This window comes from Lolium rigidum, chromosome 6 (genome assembly GCF_022539505.1).
Source record: "Lolium rigidum isolate FL_2022 chromosome 6, APGP_CSIRO_Lrig_0.1, whole genome shotgun sequence".
Lineage (NCBI taxonomy): Eukaryota > Viridiplantae > Streptophyta > Magnoliopsida > Poales > Poaceae > Lolium > Lolium rigidum.
This window is the reverse complement of record NC_061513.1, coordinates 263,639,286-263,656,238: the sequence shown is the minus strand read 5'-3', so window position 1 is coordinate 263,656,238 and position 16,953 is coordinate 263,639,286. Positions and strand designations below refer to the sequence as shown.

General features: G+C 50.1%; 1 protein-coding gene across 1 annotated transcript; it reads right to left on the bottom strand.

Moving 5' to 3' along the window:
* Positions 1-75: 75 nt before the first annotated feature.
* Positions 76-2,754, bottom strand: LOC124664056. The gene is made up of 5 exons (XM_047201662.1): positions 2,734-2,754; positions 2,076-2,196; positions 1,444-1,490; positions 730-781; positions 76-481 (listed from the first exon to the last, which is right to left on the bottom strand). The coding sequence occupies exons 1-5, from the start codon at positions 2,752-2,754 to the stop codon at positions 285-287; spliced, it is 438 nt and encodes a 145-aa protein (XP_047057618.1). The 3' UTR covers positions 76-284.
* Positions 2,755-16,953: the final 14,199 nt, after the last annotated feature.

Genomic DNA, 16,953 nt, shown 5'->3' with positions numbered 1-16,953 from the left:
AGAATTTTGAACAGTGAGCCAACAGAACTAGTGTAGTCCAACAGAACTCATGGTTGTAACACACATGTCATAACATGTTACTAATAACTATACTAGCATCATATTCACTGCAAACAAAACTGTCCAGTGGAATCATTCTCGGCACATCTAAATTGTTGCAAAAGTATTTTATTACAGGTTAGAATGCTCACCCAAAAAAATTGTACTTTGTATGCATTGATGCTTTTGAGTAGCATGCCGCTAGTTCTGAAGAAAGGTTAATCAGCTAGAATTTGGTTTTAAAATTATTTGTCCTTGTCCAGATATGCTCTGTAGTCCTGATGATCCTCACCGATGGACCGGAATTTGAGTATCTTTTGAACGCTCGAGAGATGTTTCACTGCCTTGGTTCGTGCTGGTGCTTCCTTGCTATTGCTGGCTTGCTTTCCCTTATTTTCTTTGGGAGGGGCCATCCCGTCGTGAATGGATTTTGGTGGAGCATCTGGCAAAGGAAATGAACACATATAAACAGAAATGAATCCCATTGTAAATTCACGTTAGGTGGCTGCAAGGAGTAACAAGCCTTACTGACAAGTTCGAATAAAACATATTTCTAGTTCAAACATAGCCTCAATGAAGGTTCATGAAAAACATCCGCAGGGTATCAAATCAATATATCAATATAGTAAACCAAACCAGTGTACGACAACTAACATGCTGAGAAAAAAAATGTTTCGTTGAAGCATTTACCACTTTCTGAAAATGCATAGCACGTGCCAACCGTTTCTTTGTACTCACCAATCTGTCAATAAACGAGACATCGGTTACCAGCTCAGTCACTAAGCAAGTCCACAGTTGATAGCTTAAACTACATATTCCAAAATTTAAGCAGCTGATGGTTATCACATAGAAGGACAACGGATTAAGCTTAATGGGTACATGTGACATCAGAAAATCATCAAATGCAATGGATGCTAGTGCTAAAGCTGGCTGAAATAGTATATGTTATTCAAATGCTCCTCCGTTCGATGTTGTCCTCTTAGAAAATACTTTTGGAGTAGTACCCTTAGAAATTATAAAGTTATAAAAATGTTCTCAATATTCTCCACGCATTGATGTGATAAATGAACATATCTGCATGTTGTTCTCACCTTTGATCTGATAAATGGATAAGTCGACATATTGTTCTAACATTAGACCATGTAAAGTTGAAACAGTGAAACATTAGCTGTATATTTTTATCTTTATGAACATCCCGAGCAGTGTATGCAGCTAGTGCACAAAAATATCTACATCAGTATCAACAAATCGACACTCCACAACTCTGAAATATGGTTAAGACCATATTGCATCAAACATCAAAAGTACAAATTCAATAAGAAAAACTTGAACAACCATAGAACAGTGCCCCTTAAGCTGGCAAGTAAGCATTTTTAAAAGCAACATAACATGTACAAGACATACCATCTTCAGGCCATCACCAACTATCAAGGTAGGAGTGTATCCAAACCCTGAAAAACATGATTACAAACAACTTAGAGATGTACACATACATAGTGATAGAGCATGTGAGCCAATCACTGATCATCTAACACTGACTTCTTCCCATGCATAGATCGTGTGGCATCAAAAAGCCAATAAGTAGAATACGCGATGAACAATTACCATGTTTTACATGGTGAAACACAGATTTCTTAGTGAACCATAAAGGCCTATACACACACCGACCATGATTTTGTATTTGACAACTGTATCAATTAACCATATAACAACCAAAAGAACTGAAGGGAAGTTGGTCAAAATACCAGAATAAACATATCTTATATTCCTTTCATGTTCTACTAGTAGGCCATAGTGCATACTATTTGCAGGAGAACTCTTAAATAATTAACAAGTAGGCTAGTCTACTTCTTCATCTTCATGTAAAATAAGAAAAAACACTCGGGGCCATTTAAACATCTCTGGAATAGTCAAATCTCAAGCAAGCTATTTCAATAATAAAGCGATAGCAAAAGTGCGTAAGGAAAATCCAGAGGTACATCATCTTGTCCTTATATCTACAACAGAGCCTCATATCCACACATAGGAGGGCCAACTTACAGAGAGTATATATGGAGAATTTGGTTGGACGTTGGAATAAAAGCAATCATCCAACTCTAGCAACACATACTCTTCTTCTTCATTATCGTCATCACCACCCTTGCGCCGCCTCTTCGCCTATAAAATCCCTCGCGACCTAAAAACCCGACATCAATCGACGAAACTCCAGAAAGACTCCAGGGGCGCCGCCGCCATCGCGAAACTCCGTTTCGGGGGACAGAAGTCTCTGTTCCGGCACACCACCGGGACGGGGAATTGCCCCCGGAGTCATCTCCATCGACACCACCGCCATCTTCATCGCCGTTGCTGTCTCCCATGATGAGGAGGGAGTAGTTCTCCCCCGAGGCTAAGGGCTCTACCGGTAGCTATGTGGTTCATCTCTCTCTCCATGGTGTGATCTTTATGTGATCATGAGCTTTGTCGTAAATCAGATGTTGCCGCCACCCTCATCGCCTTCTTCGCCTATGTCTCCACTCAGTTCGGTCGCCCCATCCACGCCTTACAAACTGACAACGGCAAGGAGTTCGACAACATCACCATTCGCTCACTTCTCGCCACCCACGATATCGTCTACCGCCTCACGTGTCCATACACTTCCTCACAGAACGGCCATGCCGAACGGATGCTTCGTACACTCAACGACTGCGTCCGCACCCTTCTGTTCCACGCCTCCATGCCCCCACGATTCTGGCCGGATGCCCTTGCCACGGCAACTCTCCTCGTCAACATCCGCCCGTGTCGTGTGCGTTGGTCCTACACACCGCATCATCTCCTCTACGGTGCGCCGCCCGCCTATGATGACCTTCGCATCTTCGGTTGCCGGTGTTATCCTAACACTGCTGCCACCGCCGCGCATAAGCTTGCGCCGCGCTCTCTCCCTTGTGTGTTTCTCGGCTACCCCGCCAACACCAAGGGCTACCGCTGTTACGATCCGGTCTCCCATCGTGTCCTCACTTCCCGGCATGTATACTTTGACGAGTTGGTTTTTCCGTTTCAGCAGGGACTCATGGCGACACCTCCGACGACGCCCCCGGCGCCCGCTGGCCCTCTTGCGGCTGCGCGCCGATGACTGACCGCGACGGCCCCCTCTACGCCGGCCCCGCCTGGTCCCTCGGTGTCCCCGTCGCCCGCGGCGCCCACGGGGCCCCCGTCGCCCGTACCCGCGACGCCCGAGGCGCCATCGCCCGCAGCGTCCCCTCCGGCCGCGTCTTCGTCGTCTGCCTCGTCGCCCGCCTCGCCACCCGTCACTGCGGCTCCTGAGCCCATGCTCACCCGCGCCCGTGTGGGCGTGCGGCAGCCGTCTACATGCTACCCCGCCGACCAGTACGTCTGCGCGGCATCTCCGTCTACCGCGTCTGCCTTCTGGGCCAGCGGCAACAGCATCTTGCCACACGACGACGGCGCACCTTCCACCAGCCGACCCGGCCCAACACCTGGTCCGACCGGCCCCCCGGCCGGCCAACCCGGCCTGCCACCCGGCCCGCCGCCCGGTAAGACCGGCCCCCCGGCCGGCAAGCCCGGCCTGCCACCTAGTCAGATCGGCCCACCGGCCGGCCGACCCGGCCTGCTGCCCGGCCTGCCGCCCGGTCTGACGCAAACGCAAACAGGACGTGTATTTGGGCCGGGTTTGCCTTTGGGTGGTCGCTGCACGGTCGTTGCGTTGGACCACTGGGCTTGGGTACAGACACATATATCGTGGACGTCCATTTGCGTGGCCCAGTTGGAGATGCCCTTACACGCCGACGGGTGAGCACCGGTGCTCGGATGATATCGTGGACGAGAGGTCAGGTGACGTGGAGGTGGTGGAGGCTACCGAAGCCGTCCTGTTGTACATCGTGGCGATGTCTACGCACGACGTCCCATCGATGAGTTCCTCTAGGGTACTGCCGAGTACGAAATGACACCAGCCCATGAAAAAACATGCAAGAGCCAATAAAATACGTCAGCATTAATTTAGAATAGAGATATAAATGTAGTGCCGATATCTACAAGATTTTAATGTAGCTCTATCCAGCATCATCAATGTTAAACACCGTGCCATAACGATGGAATACATATATAATTTATTTGAAAAACAGATGCTATGGGGTTTGTGTAAAACTACTAGCAAGATATGCTAATATTTGTTGGGAGAGATGCATATAAATATGTTATTATGGTTCTATATACAATCACCTGTATTACACACCGAGCCATTGATGATATAAATGCTATGGTGTTTATGTAGAAAGATATGTTCATATTAATTGGGAAACGTACATGTATAAATGCACTGCCAATATCTAGAGATTTTATTACGACTCTATGTATAATCAGCAATATTGTACACTGGGCCATAATAATGAGATACATAATTTCACTGCAAAATAAAAGCTCTGGTGTTTATGAAAAACTAGCAGGATATCCAAATATTAATTGGGAGATATACATATATAAATGCAGTACTGATATCTAAAGATTTTATTATGGCTCCATGTAATCACCAATATTGAACACCAGGCCATAATGAATTAATGATGAGATATATAATTTCATTGCAAAATAAAAGCTTTAGCCTTTATGCAAAACTCGCTTGATATCCTTATATTAATGTATCTAATATTGCAACGTGTCTATATATAAACGCAGAACAATACAACGAGCAAAACTCATCTATTTTCCCATGGAGCTCATCAAAACCAAACCAAAATTGCTCAATATGGCTTTTATTTCTTTCATGCTCATGGCTATCGTGTGTCCAACATTTCCGTCCTGCCAAGCACGTAGGCATCAATGTTTTCTATTTCACAAATCTGTTTTCTTCTTCTTTGAACTATATTACTAAATTGTTTTTTCTGTGATGTCTTGATTGTAGTTCCTCAAAAGTGGTGCAGAAATTTAGCGCACTGTGCTTCCAAGTCGTGCTTGCAAGACTGCATACAAAGAGGCTATAAATCACCTATAACAATATCATGTGAACCGATTAGTCGTCGTCATCATCTCCTTACGTGTTGTTGTAAACACTACCTCGCACCACCACCTTATATGCTAAAATAGCGAGAGCGGCGGAGATTCTCAGCATACGGAATTCAATAATTATGATGAACGATGTTCCGAGCATGTAATGTATCAGTATATTCATGCCATTAAATGAATAAAATTATATTTTCTATTGTATGATAAACATACTATTAAAGGCATCAATGTCATCGGGTTAACATCGGAGATATAGACGGAGGAAGACTGGCCATGGAGGATGTGTTTTTACACCTATACACGTAGAATAGGGTGTATGCATATATCCATTTTTTATTTGGCGGGTCGAAAATATCCATGTGGAGTCTTAAAGCACTCTAGAACTGGTATGGCAAATCCATCAAAATGAGGGATGCCACCTCAATAGGTTTCCTTCCCTCAAGCCGAGGCGCGATCCAAAAAGGAGTCTTCCGCCCATTCCCAAGAGTTATTATTGTCCCAAGAGTTATTATTGTGGCAGCGTAGAAAATCTCCATATCCTCGTGGGTGCAAGGGTTCCCAGATCCCACCCAAATATTAGAGGGGCCTTTCCACTCTAACCATGGCCAGCGGAGGCTCAATGCCCTGGAAAATTTATCCAAGTTGAGAACCCCAGGTCCCACAAGCTTCTTCTGGCGGCAAACCGTTTTCCAATTTACTTTGCATTTAGTTCCCGTGGTCGTATCCTTAGCGGACCAAAGAAAAGCATGCTCAAGCTTCTTGATGAAATTGAGGGTGTCCGAGGGATGGTGAGAGGAGTGAGGTATTAGATGGCTTGGGACTAGGGAGGCAATTACTGATTTGACCAAAGCGGTGCGGCCTGCTACGGTGACATATTTCCCGTTCCAGGTAGGCATTTTCCCCGCACACTTGACCTCAAGATGCTGGAAATCGACCCTCTTAGAGCACATCCAGCCGTTGGAGGCTCCCTAGGGGAATTCCGAACAAAATTAGTTCCGGATTGGATCAATTTTTGTCCTAGGGGGCAACAAACATCCAACCATGTGCACCCCACGCCGAGTTGCTCAGAACAGGTTCGACCTTTGACCATGCCAGCCACCACCTTGCCCGCGCCGGTCTCGCTCAGCCTCGACTTCTTGCGCCTCGCCTCCGCCGGCCAGGCTCGACCTTGCCCAGCCACGCCTCGCCCGTGTCCGCCTCGACCTACAGCGCCCCCGCGGGCTCGAGGGCGCCACGGTCTCGCCTCGCTCAGGACGTGGGTATGTGGATGCGCGCTCGCCAGTCCTCCCGCCCTACCTAGTCCACGATGCGTGGGCCATCGTCGCCGGACTGCGCGATGGTGAGCGAGACCGAGGAGAGCGGCGTCGACCGAGCGTGCGGCGGCTGGGGGCGCGGTGGCTTGCTGCGTGGCTTTCGGTTCGGATGACTGGCTTCGACACCTTGCAAGGGGTGCATACGTGTGGGGACTGGGCGCCCACCGCCGACGCTGATGGCGTGGACGGAGGCGGAGCGGCGGCGTGTCGGAAGGTCGGCGGGGTTGGCGTGGCATGTGGCCAAAGTGGTAGCGCGCCCCTGTCGTGGTCAAGTTGGTTGCGTCGCGGAGATAGAAACGGTGGGAGAGAGAAGGTGGGTGGGGGCCGGCAATTATTTTGCTACTAGCCTCTAACGAGTCGGCCAGTCAACTCGTTTTCATCCATCCGGAGTGCCGGGGAGACCCCGGAAACCTGGGGTTGCCGTGGGCAGTCCGGATGGTAATAAGCACGAGTCAGGGCCAAAAACGAGAAACTGGGGACGTGACTGGGCAGTTTAACGCCATCCGGATGAAAAAAAACATGCTAGGGACCTTCTCGGGGGGAGGGCTTGAGGTGCTCTTAAGGCACCTAACCGAGAGCGGAAGCACTAGGTAACGCCACGGGAAGGAGGTGCGGGACGCCGGGATGCCCTGAAGGAAGTCATCAAGGCACAACTGAGAACATTTAATAGGAACAACGGAGCTTTTCTGAAAGTTTGTGTGCAGCCTGGTTGTTGAGTAACATATTGTGTAGGTATAGGTCCCCGTGTTTTCTCAGGGTTGTACCTGTAATTATACATGTGTCCACCTATATATACATGAGCAGCCGGCCCTATTGGTGCCATGCAATCTCCAATAACCCTTCTACATGGTATCAGAGACCCTTCGGGTCCTGACCTAGCCGCCGCCCTCCTCTCCCCTTGGGGCGCCGCCGGCCACCTCCTCCCAACCCTAGCCGCAACCCCCTCCTCCCTAGGGCGCCGCCGGCCACCACCTCCACCAACCCTAGCCGCCGCCCCCTCCTCTCTAGGGCGCCGCCGGCCTACACCTCCCCCAACCCTAGCCGCTGCCCTTCTCATCTAGGGCGCCGCCGGCCTTCACCACCACCACCACCGCTTCCGCCATGGCCGGTTTCTCCTCCTCCGGCTCCGACCCCTTCAACTCCTCCCGCTCCGGCAGCAGCAACCCCTTCGCCGGCCCCTCCGTCGCCGTCATCCGCGACATCCCCATCGCCGAGCGCGTGCCGGTGAAGCTCTCCACCACCGCTGCCAAGTTCTTCCCGTTAAGACGTACTTCGGGCTACTCTTCCGCGAGTACGATCTCCTCGATCACGTCGACGGCACCATCGACCTCCTCTCCATGCCGCACGACCCCGAGTGGCTCGCCATCGACGCCACCATCATCCGCTGGTTCTACCAGACCGTCTCCAACGACATCTTCCGCGCCGTCGTCCGCGACGGCGACTCCGCCCACACGGTCTGGGCCAAGATCACCGGCCTCTTCACCGACAACAAAATCCAGCGGGTCACCTTCCTCCAGCAGGAGTTCTTTGGCACCCACCAGAACGACCTGTCTCTCAACGACTACGCCCTCAAGCTGAAGATCCTCTCCGACGAGCTCCGTGACTTGGAGTTCCCGATCGATGACAAGATCATGCTCTCCACCTATCGGCGGGTCTCGGCGAGGATCTCAGCAACGCCGCCACCAACCTCACGCTCCTCACCACGCCCACCTTCGAGCAGGCCGTGGCCTACCTATGCCTCGAGGAGCGCCGCCTCAAGCACCTTCGGGCTCGGGCGGCCCACACTGCCTTCGTCGCCGGCTTCTCCCGCGGTGCCCAGGCCCCCGCGCCCCTGCACCTCGTCCCACGGGTGATGTGGGCATAACCCTTCGGGTACTCGACATTGCCATACCCGATGCAAACTATGAAGCTGGACCAGCACAAGGACTCGATGAGCTGGACCTGCACGCACCTCAACTTGGACTACAAGGAAAGAAGACTCCAACACGAATCCTACTAGGACTCTTGTAAACCCTAGCTTGACTGATATATAAAGCCAGGAAGGGGCACCCCTTAGGGACACATGCATATTCAGAAACATAATCATAGAGGCGACACGCCTAGAAACCGCAACCCGCGGATTAGAACTAGACTAGATCCAACAACTCCGCCTATGGCGGCCCCTCGTACACATATATTCATATACTGGATTGCTAGCAGGACGTAGCGATCCTCCACCGCGGGGACGTGAACCTGGGTACGTCGTGTACCGCCTCGCTCCCGGAACTTCCATCGTCGCCTTTCTCTAAAACCCAAGCCCCTCATGGTGGGCATTGCCGAGGAACCGCCTCGTCAATTGGCGCCGTCTGTGGGAATCGAACCCACCACCACCGGGCTTCTCCGCCGCCGGGCTTCCCCGCCGCCGGCCAGCAGCCCGGTCCGACCGGGCCATGGACCGGCCAGCCCGGTCACCAGGCTGGTCTGACCGGACCATGGACCGGCCACGCCGGCGCCCAGGCCGGCCAGACCGGGCCCTGGACCGGCCAGACGGCGCCTTCCAGCGGTGGTCCCCGCAGCTGTCGTCGCCGTGGCGGTGGTGGCAACGGCGGTGGCAATGCTGGTGCCAACGCCTCTGCACCTCGTCCACCTCAGCACACCCCCCCTCCGCCATGGACCGCCGGTCACAATCCGTGGACCGGGGTCGTTCACGCCTACTCCATGCCTGTGTCGCGCGCCCCTTACCCGGGCATCATGGGGCCGCTCCCAGCCACTCACCAGGCGTTCTACGCGGCGCCCCAGCCCGCCCCGGCCTACGCCGCCCCACCGGGCGCGACCCCGTGGGATCCCGCGCTCTTGACCGCCCTCTAGAGCGCCCCCTCCGCCGGGGCGTATGGTGGCAGTGGCGACTGGTTCATGGACACCGGTGCTTCCGCGCATATGGCTGCGCACCCCGGTAACCTCTCATTTTCTACACCCGTTTCCACTTCCTCTCGCATCATCGTTGGCAACGGTCATGCTCTTCCCATTACTTACACTGGTTGTGTCTTTTTTCCTTCCACTTCAACTCCTCTCTCTCTCTCTCCATAATGTTCTTGTTTCTCCTGACTTGATTAAAAATCTTGTTTCCGTTAAGTCTTTCTGTCGTGAAAACCCTGTGACTGTGGAATTTGACGCTTTTGGTTTCTTTGTCAAGGATGGTCGTACCCGGATGCTCCTCCACCGATGTGACAGCCCCGGCGATCTCTACCCCGTTGGCGCGGCCTCCACCACCACCGGCCGTCCACTCGCCCTCTCCGCCGGTGTCGACCTTTGGCACGCCCGTCTTGGCCATCCTAGCTCCGCCACTCTGCGTCAAATAATGCAAGGCTTCTCCTTTACTTGTAATAAAACGGATGCCCACTCTTGTGAAGCATGTCGTCTAGGCAAACATGTTCGCCTTCCTTTTAGTTCCTCCTCCACAGTCGCGTCTTTTCCTTTTCAACTTATTCATAGTGATGTTTGGACCTTGCCGATTCTGAGTAATTCTGGTTATAACTATTATCTTGTTATTCTTGATGATTACTCGCATTTTGTATGGACTTTTCCACTTTGCCGTAAATCAGATGTTGCCGCCACCCTCATCGCCTTCTTCGCCTATGTCTCCACTCAGTTCGGTCGCCCCATCCACGCCTTACAAACTGAAAACCGCAAGGAGTTCGACAACATCACCATTCTCTCACTTCTCGCCACCCACGGTGTCGTCTTCCGCCTCACGTGTCCATACACTTCCTCACAGAACGGTCATGCCGAACGGATGCTTCGTACCCTCAACGACTGCGTCCGCACCCTTCTGTTCCACGCCTCCATGCCCCCACGATTCTGGCCGGATGCCCTTGCCACGGCGACTCTCCTCGTCAGCATCCGCCCGTGTTGTGTGCGTTGGTCCTACACACCGCATCATCTCCTCTATGGTGCGCCGCCCGCCTATGATGACCTTCGCATCTTCGGCTGCCGGTGTTATCCTAACACTGCTGCCACCGCCGCGCATAAGCTTGCTCCGCACTCTTTCCCTTGTGTGTTTCTCGGCTACCCCGCCAACACCAAGGGCTACCGCTGTTACGACCCGGTCTCCCATCGTGTCCTCACTTCCCGGCACGTATACTTTGACGAGTTGTTTTTTCCGTTTCAGCATGGACTCATGGCGACACCTCCGACGACGCCCCCGGCGCCCGCTGGCCCTCTTGCGGTTGCACGCCGACGACTGACCGCGGCGGCCCCCTCTGCGCCGGCCCCGCCTGGTCCCTCGGTGTCCCCGTCGCCCGCGGCGCCCACGACAACCCCGGCGCCCGCACCCGCGACGCTAGAGGCGCCCCCGTCGCCCGCGACGCCCGAGGCGCCATCGCCCGCAGCGTCCCCTTCGGCCGCGTCTTCGTCGTCTGCCTCGTCGCCCGCCTCGCCACCCGTCGCTGCGGCTCCTGAGCCCATGCTCACCCGCGCCCGTGCGGGCGTGCAGGCGGCCGTCTACACGCTACCCCGCCGACCAGTACGTCTGCGCGGCATCTCCGTCTACCGCGTCCGCTCGCCGGGCCAGCGGCAACAACATCTTGCCGCACGACGGCGGCGCACCTTCCACCAGCCGACCCGGCCCAGCACCTGGTCCGACCGGCCCCCCGGCCGGCCAACCCGGCCTGCCGCCCGGCGCGCCGCCCGGTAAGACCGGCCCTGCCGCCCGGTCAGACCAGCTCAGCGACCGGCCCGGAGACCGCTCCTTCGTCGGTGCCCACTTCGGCTCGCGCTGCCTTGCGCGACCCGCACTGGCGCGCCGCCATGCAGGAGGAGTACGACGCGCTGCAGCGCAATAGGACCTAGGAGCTCGTTCCCCGGCCCCCTCGCGCCAACGTCATCACCGGCAAATGGGTCTTCAAGCACAAGCTCGGCTCCGACGGTACTCTCGAGCGCTACAAGGCGCGCTGGGTTGTGCGCGGTTTTCGGCAGCGCGCTGGCGTCGACTTCACGGATACGTTTGCCCCGGTTGTCAAACCGGGCACGATCCGCACGGTGTTGCACCTCGCCGCGTCTCGCGCGTGGCCGGTGCATCAGATCCGTAGCAGTGCTGTTATATCTCATTTGATAGCGACGGAAATATTTACGTTCCGACACATGTACAAAGTACAAACCACCATCTCATGGTAAGATTTTTCGAAAAGAGGTGATATTAGAATTTAACCCTAAATCATCTCGTCTCCCCTTAGAAGAGATTCCATGGTAGATAAGGAAGAGTCGATCGATGCCCCTCATACTTTGTCGTCTCCATGATCTTCCATTACAGCCATTCCTAACTAGTGGTCAATTGTCTTGTGGGCATTGTTGTTAACCAAATACAATGTAGTTAGTGTTAGTACAAGTATTGGGCGTCGTGTTTGACATATGAAGGGAGGTGCGTGGGTGTTATATAACCTTCGCCGGCGATCTAGACAGCATGGACAGTATGCTGATAAGACTGAACCTACAGCCATCGCAGGCATTATCCTATAGATCATGCAACTGAAATTGTAGCCTGCTAACATTTTTCCATTCACGGTAACAGAAAATTCATAATCATAACGAATTACTACAATAGTTAATCCTGTTGCAATCACTGCTGGCCTGTGAGGCCTTTGCCGGCTACTCCCGCGCGCACCTTCCTGGACCGTAGGATCGTGGGTGGGAGCCAGAACCGGTCCACCGAACACGCGACCAGTCATCCTTTTTTTAGATCTCTCCCACCCATTCTATCCATCCGCTCACCCATCTTCTTCCCTAGAGGCAGGCTAGGGTTCACGGTGGCCGCCCCGACTACTCCCGTCTTTGCCTTCATCCACCAACCTAGTCAACCCTGGAGGAGTTCGACATAGTGGGAGCGGCTGGTGGGCATGGAGGCTGTGTCGTTGTGGCAGACGTCGGCGTCGGGCAGAGGTAGTAGGGGCGGCCACGTCGCAGATCTTCTGCGTGAAGGAGAGGGGAGGAGGCCAGGCCCTGGAGGAGGCATTGATAGCGCGGCTGCCAGGTTGTACAAGCCCTAGCCGTCGTATCCGCCCTCACCTTGCTGGTCTCCTCTTCCCTGTCTGTCACCTCAGTCCTTGGCCTGGACCTCTATCCCACACCCTCGCCGGAGCATGGGGTGGCGCCATTGCGGCAGCTGTTAAACTATAAGTGAACTGCCTAGCTCTTTCCATCAGTTCATACTTTTGGTTCAATTGGCTTGTGCAGCAATCTAACATGGTATCAGAGCCAAGGTCTCGAGTTCGAGTCCTGATTTTCACAATTTATTCTATAAATTGCTGTTACTCCCCTCCTGTCTACGTACCAGCCTATAGAGCCATACGCCCTTGTTTACACGTGTTGACTTGTCTCCGCTGCCTCACACGTGAGGGGTTATGTTAAACTATAAGTGAACTGCCTAGCTCTTTCCATCAGATCGGTCTTTTGGAATAGTTGGTTAGTGCATGAAGCGCCTCACACGTAAGGGGGGATGTTAAACTATAAGTGAACTGCCTAGCTCTTTCCATCAGATCGGTCTTTTGAAATAGTTGGTTAGTGCATGAAGCTTAACGGGGGCAACGACAGTCACTCTCCCCTCCGCTAAGACCAGTGACGGAGGGGCTCGAGTTGTGGCACGGGGATGCCGTTTCCTGCAGTTTCCAAGATCCCCAAAATCGTGCACCTGGCTGTGGAGAAAGAGTTGTGGAAGAGCAGCCCATGGCCTGAGTAGACCAGGGATGCTCCGTGGCTTGCTACCTGCAGGCTGAGAAAAAAGAAATCGTGGTTACGATCACACCAGCGGCCACCACCCAGAGCAACCGCAGGATGACCAAGAATCTAATAGTGCTCCTCTTCCACCAGCGTGCACCATTTGTTGCTGCCCCTGCCGCCGCTCTCGGACTCGTCCCATCATGCACATGCCTGATGCATCTCCACAGTGGTTTGCCTCCTTTCTCATTTTGCTTTGTTCCACCTTCATTTACTATGTACGCATTTGCCTCTTTGTTTCATTTCCGATCTTCCAGAGGTGTGACAGTGTAGATTTTGCCAAGTTCTAGCTGTATCAGTGCATCATATTAACCACATTATCTTCCCTGTTGCTTGGTTGATGGTAGTACGTTTTTCTTGATTTGGTGAAAAACTAAGTTCTCAAATGGCATGCAAGTTGAGGTTTGTGCAAAGCTAGCAAGAAATGATCTCTGTTCCATACAGGTTGTACTAAAAAAAGGCCTGGATGATATAAATCTACATGCCTATGTATAGATGGATGTTTATTTCCATGTTTTCAGAAATCTATTTGTGAATTAATATTTGCATGGATCTGTAAGTTGTAGGTTGTAGCATAATAAATTAATCTTTACTTAGAAAAGCATTAATCTAAAGTTTTCTTAATTTTTTTTGATATGTAACTTAGCCTGAAGACTGTTGTAAAACTAGCAGCCCTTTAAACTTTGTGTTTGAGTTAACATTAGTAGTATCAATTTGCCTAACTGTCTAATTTGATTATCATTGCTGAGCCCATCACATTATAGTATGTAAGTTTGCATTTGTGTTTTCTTCAGTTGTCGTGTTATTACTAATCGTCAGTCTGCTCAAACATTTATTGGAGGTTTATCTGATCTGGACATGCTGTTACACTGCTAAAACTGTTGTAACTAGACCTCCAGAAGCAGAATTAAACTCATGGAGGTCCACCCTAGAGGAACTTCTCAGCTTGTTTAGTTACTTGTCTTCTGCTTGCTTTCTCTTCTTAGTATAAAAGTTGGTTCAGACTCAATAAGTTCTCTTTCTGACATCATGCCCTGTCAATGGTACTAACTTCTCCGCAGTTGAATTTTTTTTGTTGTTTTCCTTTGTTTCAGAATGCAGCTAGACATGTCCTTTACTAAATTAGAGGTTACTAAATACCGATCCCTATCTGGAGTGTCAAACCTTATTGGTTCGTTGATTTATTCAGGTGCGAACCCTTGGTTTATATCTCTTTGGCTTCTAGGATTTTGTAAAAGCAATCAAACACCAACTACTTTGTTACAATGTTGGTGGGACTTACATAAAAAAAAATCCATGAGACGAAGTTGTGTTTTCATTCACATAATGTTTGTGTCCCTTAAAGTTTTGGTGAAATTTGTAGCTTAGAGAAATTCATCATTGCACAACCCTTTTATATTCCCCCATTTATATATAAAATGCTAAGCTGAGCATTTTTATGCAAGTTAGAGATGTCAATCATTATGATTAGAAAATTTAGGTTAGAGAGGTAGATCATTATGATAAGTTGCCCCCATTTCAGCAAGTCGGATGTGCAAAACTTTATGATTAGAAAAATACTCACCTTTAGCATTGACAGTTATGTGAAGCAATTTGTTTTGAAGAAATTAACATATTGGTTATTGTTTTACAAGTTGTTACTTTGTGAGAGTTCTCTAGAACTTAGTTAAAATGTTGCCCATGGTACTTATCTCTTTCAGTTAGGTCTTCTTTGTTGTGTGTTGTCTCTGATATTTCTTTCACTAGATGTTTTTTTTTCTTTTTTGGTGAGCCGTTTGCAGTTATATTAGCATGATAGCATATATTTTCCATGTAAACAACGTGGAAACTTGAAAGAGCCAATATTAGTTTTGTATTACGAAAATATTTCACCCGTATGTATTCCACTGAAGTACTAAACACATGAGTATTGCATGGGTTGGTTTCTTTCCTTCTGTGAGAACTCTATTTTTTCATCGCTTATGCATCTTCTATCTTCTGATTAGGTGACAATCACTGTAATTTTTGAGGTTTGTGTCAACCACCTGGATGGGCAATACTCAGTCTGAACTTCAAACGTAGCTGTTTCTCTCTTTCTCTTTTTTAACGAGGTTGAGCTCTTTACCTTACCTCTTGCTATATACTTTTAGGTTTCAGATACGTTGATAAGGACGAAACTATGGTTAGTCATAGCACGTGTGACTTGGTTTCAAACAGAAAGTTGGTGCAGAAATTACTGTATAAAAATTGGTGAATCTTGCATAGAAGGAAACCCTATAGGTTGTGATAGTCTTAGCAAGCAAATGAAACAAGACATGAGACCAATATTCACGAAGAGATCTTGCCCAACTACTCATCAAGATTGCGATGGTCATCGCCAGTTAGTAGTATTTTCAAGAATCTTATTTATTTGCTTATTAAATCTGTTAGCCAACGCAAGAAACTGGGGTTGTTACTTTGAAGACCTATTTTCTGTTCCTGCTTCTGTACATGACTTTATTTCAAAATTCTGCAAATTAGCAGCTGTACTTCAAAGTCTTGATAAATTTATATGCTCAATGAGATTAACCATGAAAAGAAGGTTTGGAATACAAATACATATAGTAATAATTATATTGCAGGATATCATAGAAACTATTGGGTGGCAAGTTATGAATTTACTGGTTTCTAGATATTATTTATCCTCGACACTATCGGAAAAATATGGCTTTATGCATACCATATAAAAGCAGCCAAGGCTCAGTAAAAAATAATTTTTAATTCACCATCTGTTATTAAATGTAAGGCGTAGTTTGATCTTGAGCTTTTAGCGACAATTAATGTTCTGATAGCATAATGTTATATTACTAAAAATTGTTGCCGTTCATATTCAAATTTCAGAAGCAATTCTTAATTGTGAAATGATACTTGGTACAGTTGGTTACCACTATCCTGTTTTCCATTACTTACTGTAGTCTTTACCAAGTAAGAAAGAATAAACTAGCTGCAATGATATATTCCTCTGTTTTTTCTACTGTTTCCCCAAATGATTTCTTAACGTTGAGAATTAATACAACAGGTAACAGGTATCATGATATGTATGCCACTCAGGTGTGCTGGACTGCTGGCTGATGGTCCAAAAGCAAGAGTTTATTTTCTGAACCCGCAAGGTCAAAAGGACCAGCAACATGTGAGAGTGTTTCTGTATTACTATGCGTGATTGCAATAATGTTCTGTAGTAGCAAACAAAGTCTTATAAATTTGATGTTTTTTTAGAAAACTATAAAAAAAATCGCGAAAACGCAAAAGACTTGCGTTTCGATGCATTGATAGAAAAGAAGGTTATATGTACAAGCCCGAATCCGGACGAACACCACGCCATACAACTCGACCCAAGAAAAGGAAAACCTAGTCTAGGGGAGCAGAAGGCGCACACCCTGGGCTCCCGCGTCCGCCCATTGCCGTGCTTCCGCCACGATGTAGTTGAATAGGGTCGTCACCGGGGCCGCGCGTTGTCGAAGACCACCGTGTTTCGATGCTTCCATATCCACCATGCCGTAAGCATGATAACCGACGAAGTGCCTTTGCGTAGCTGGCGAGGGGCGGTCCGCACCGCCAGGGACCACCACTCCGCGAAGTCGCCCTCAGCCATGGGAGGGCTTGAAGTGGATCGGATCCACGACAGCACCTCAAACCAAACCATCCTGGAGAACGAGCAGCCTGTGAGAAGATGGCGCATGGTCTCCGTGGACTGGTCGCAGAGCGGGCAGTTGGGGGTATGCGGCAACCCCCGTCTGGCCAGCCTCTCCCCCGTCCAACACCTGTCAAGACAGGCCAGCCACAAGAAGAATTTCACCCTTGGCGGCGCCCGGGATTTCCGGTTCAACTTCCGGAAGCCTGC

Bases quoted from the DNA above. Each gene is read 5' to 3' on its own strand.
- LOC124664056 (XM_047201662.1), bottom strand. From the start codon at position 2,754: ATGGAGGCGTGGAACAGAAGG. The intron at 2,197-2,733 runs GTGCGGACGCAG...GGGATTTTATAG, and splicing joins TGGAGGCGTGGAACAGAAGG to GCGAAGAGGCGGCGCAAGGG. The intron at 782-1,443 runs GTATGTCTTGTA...GTTTATTGACAG, and splicing joins TTGGTGATGGCCTGAAGATG to ATTGGTGAGTACAAAGAAAC.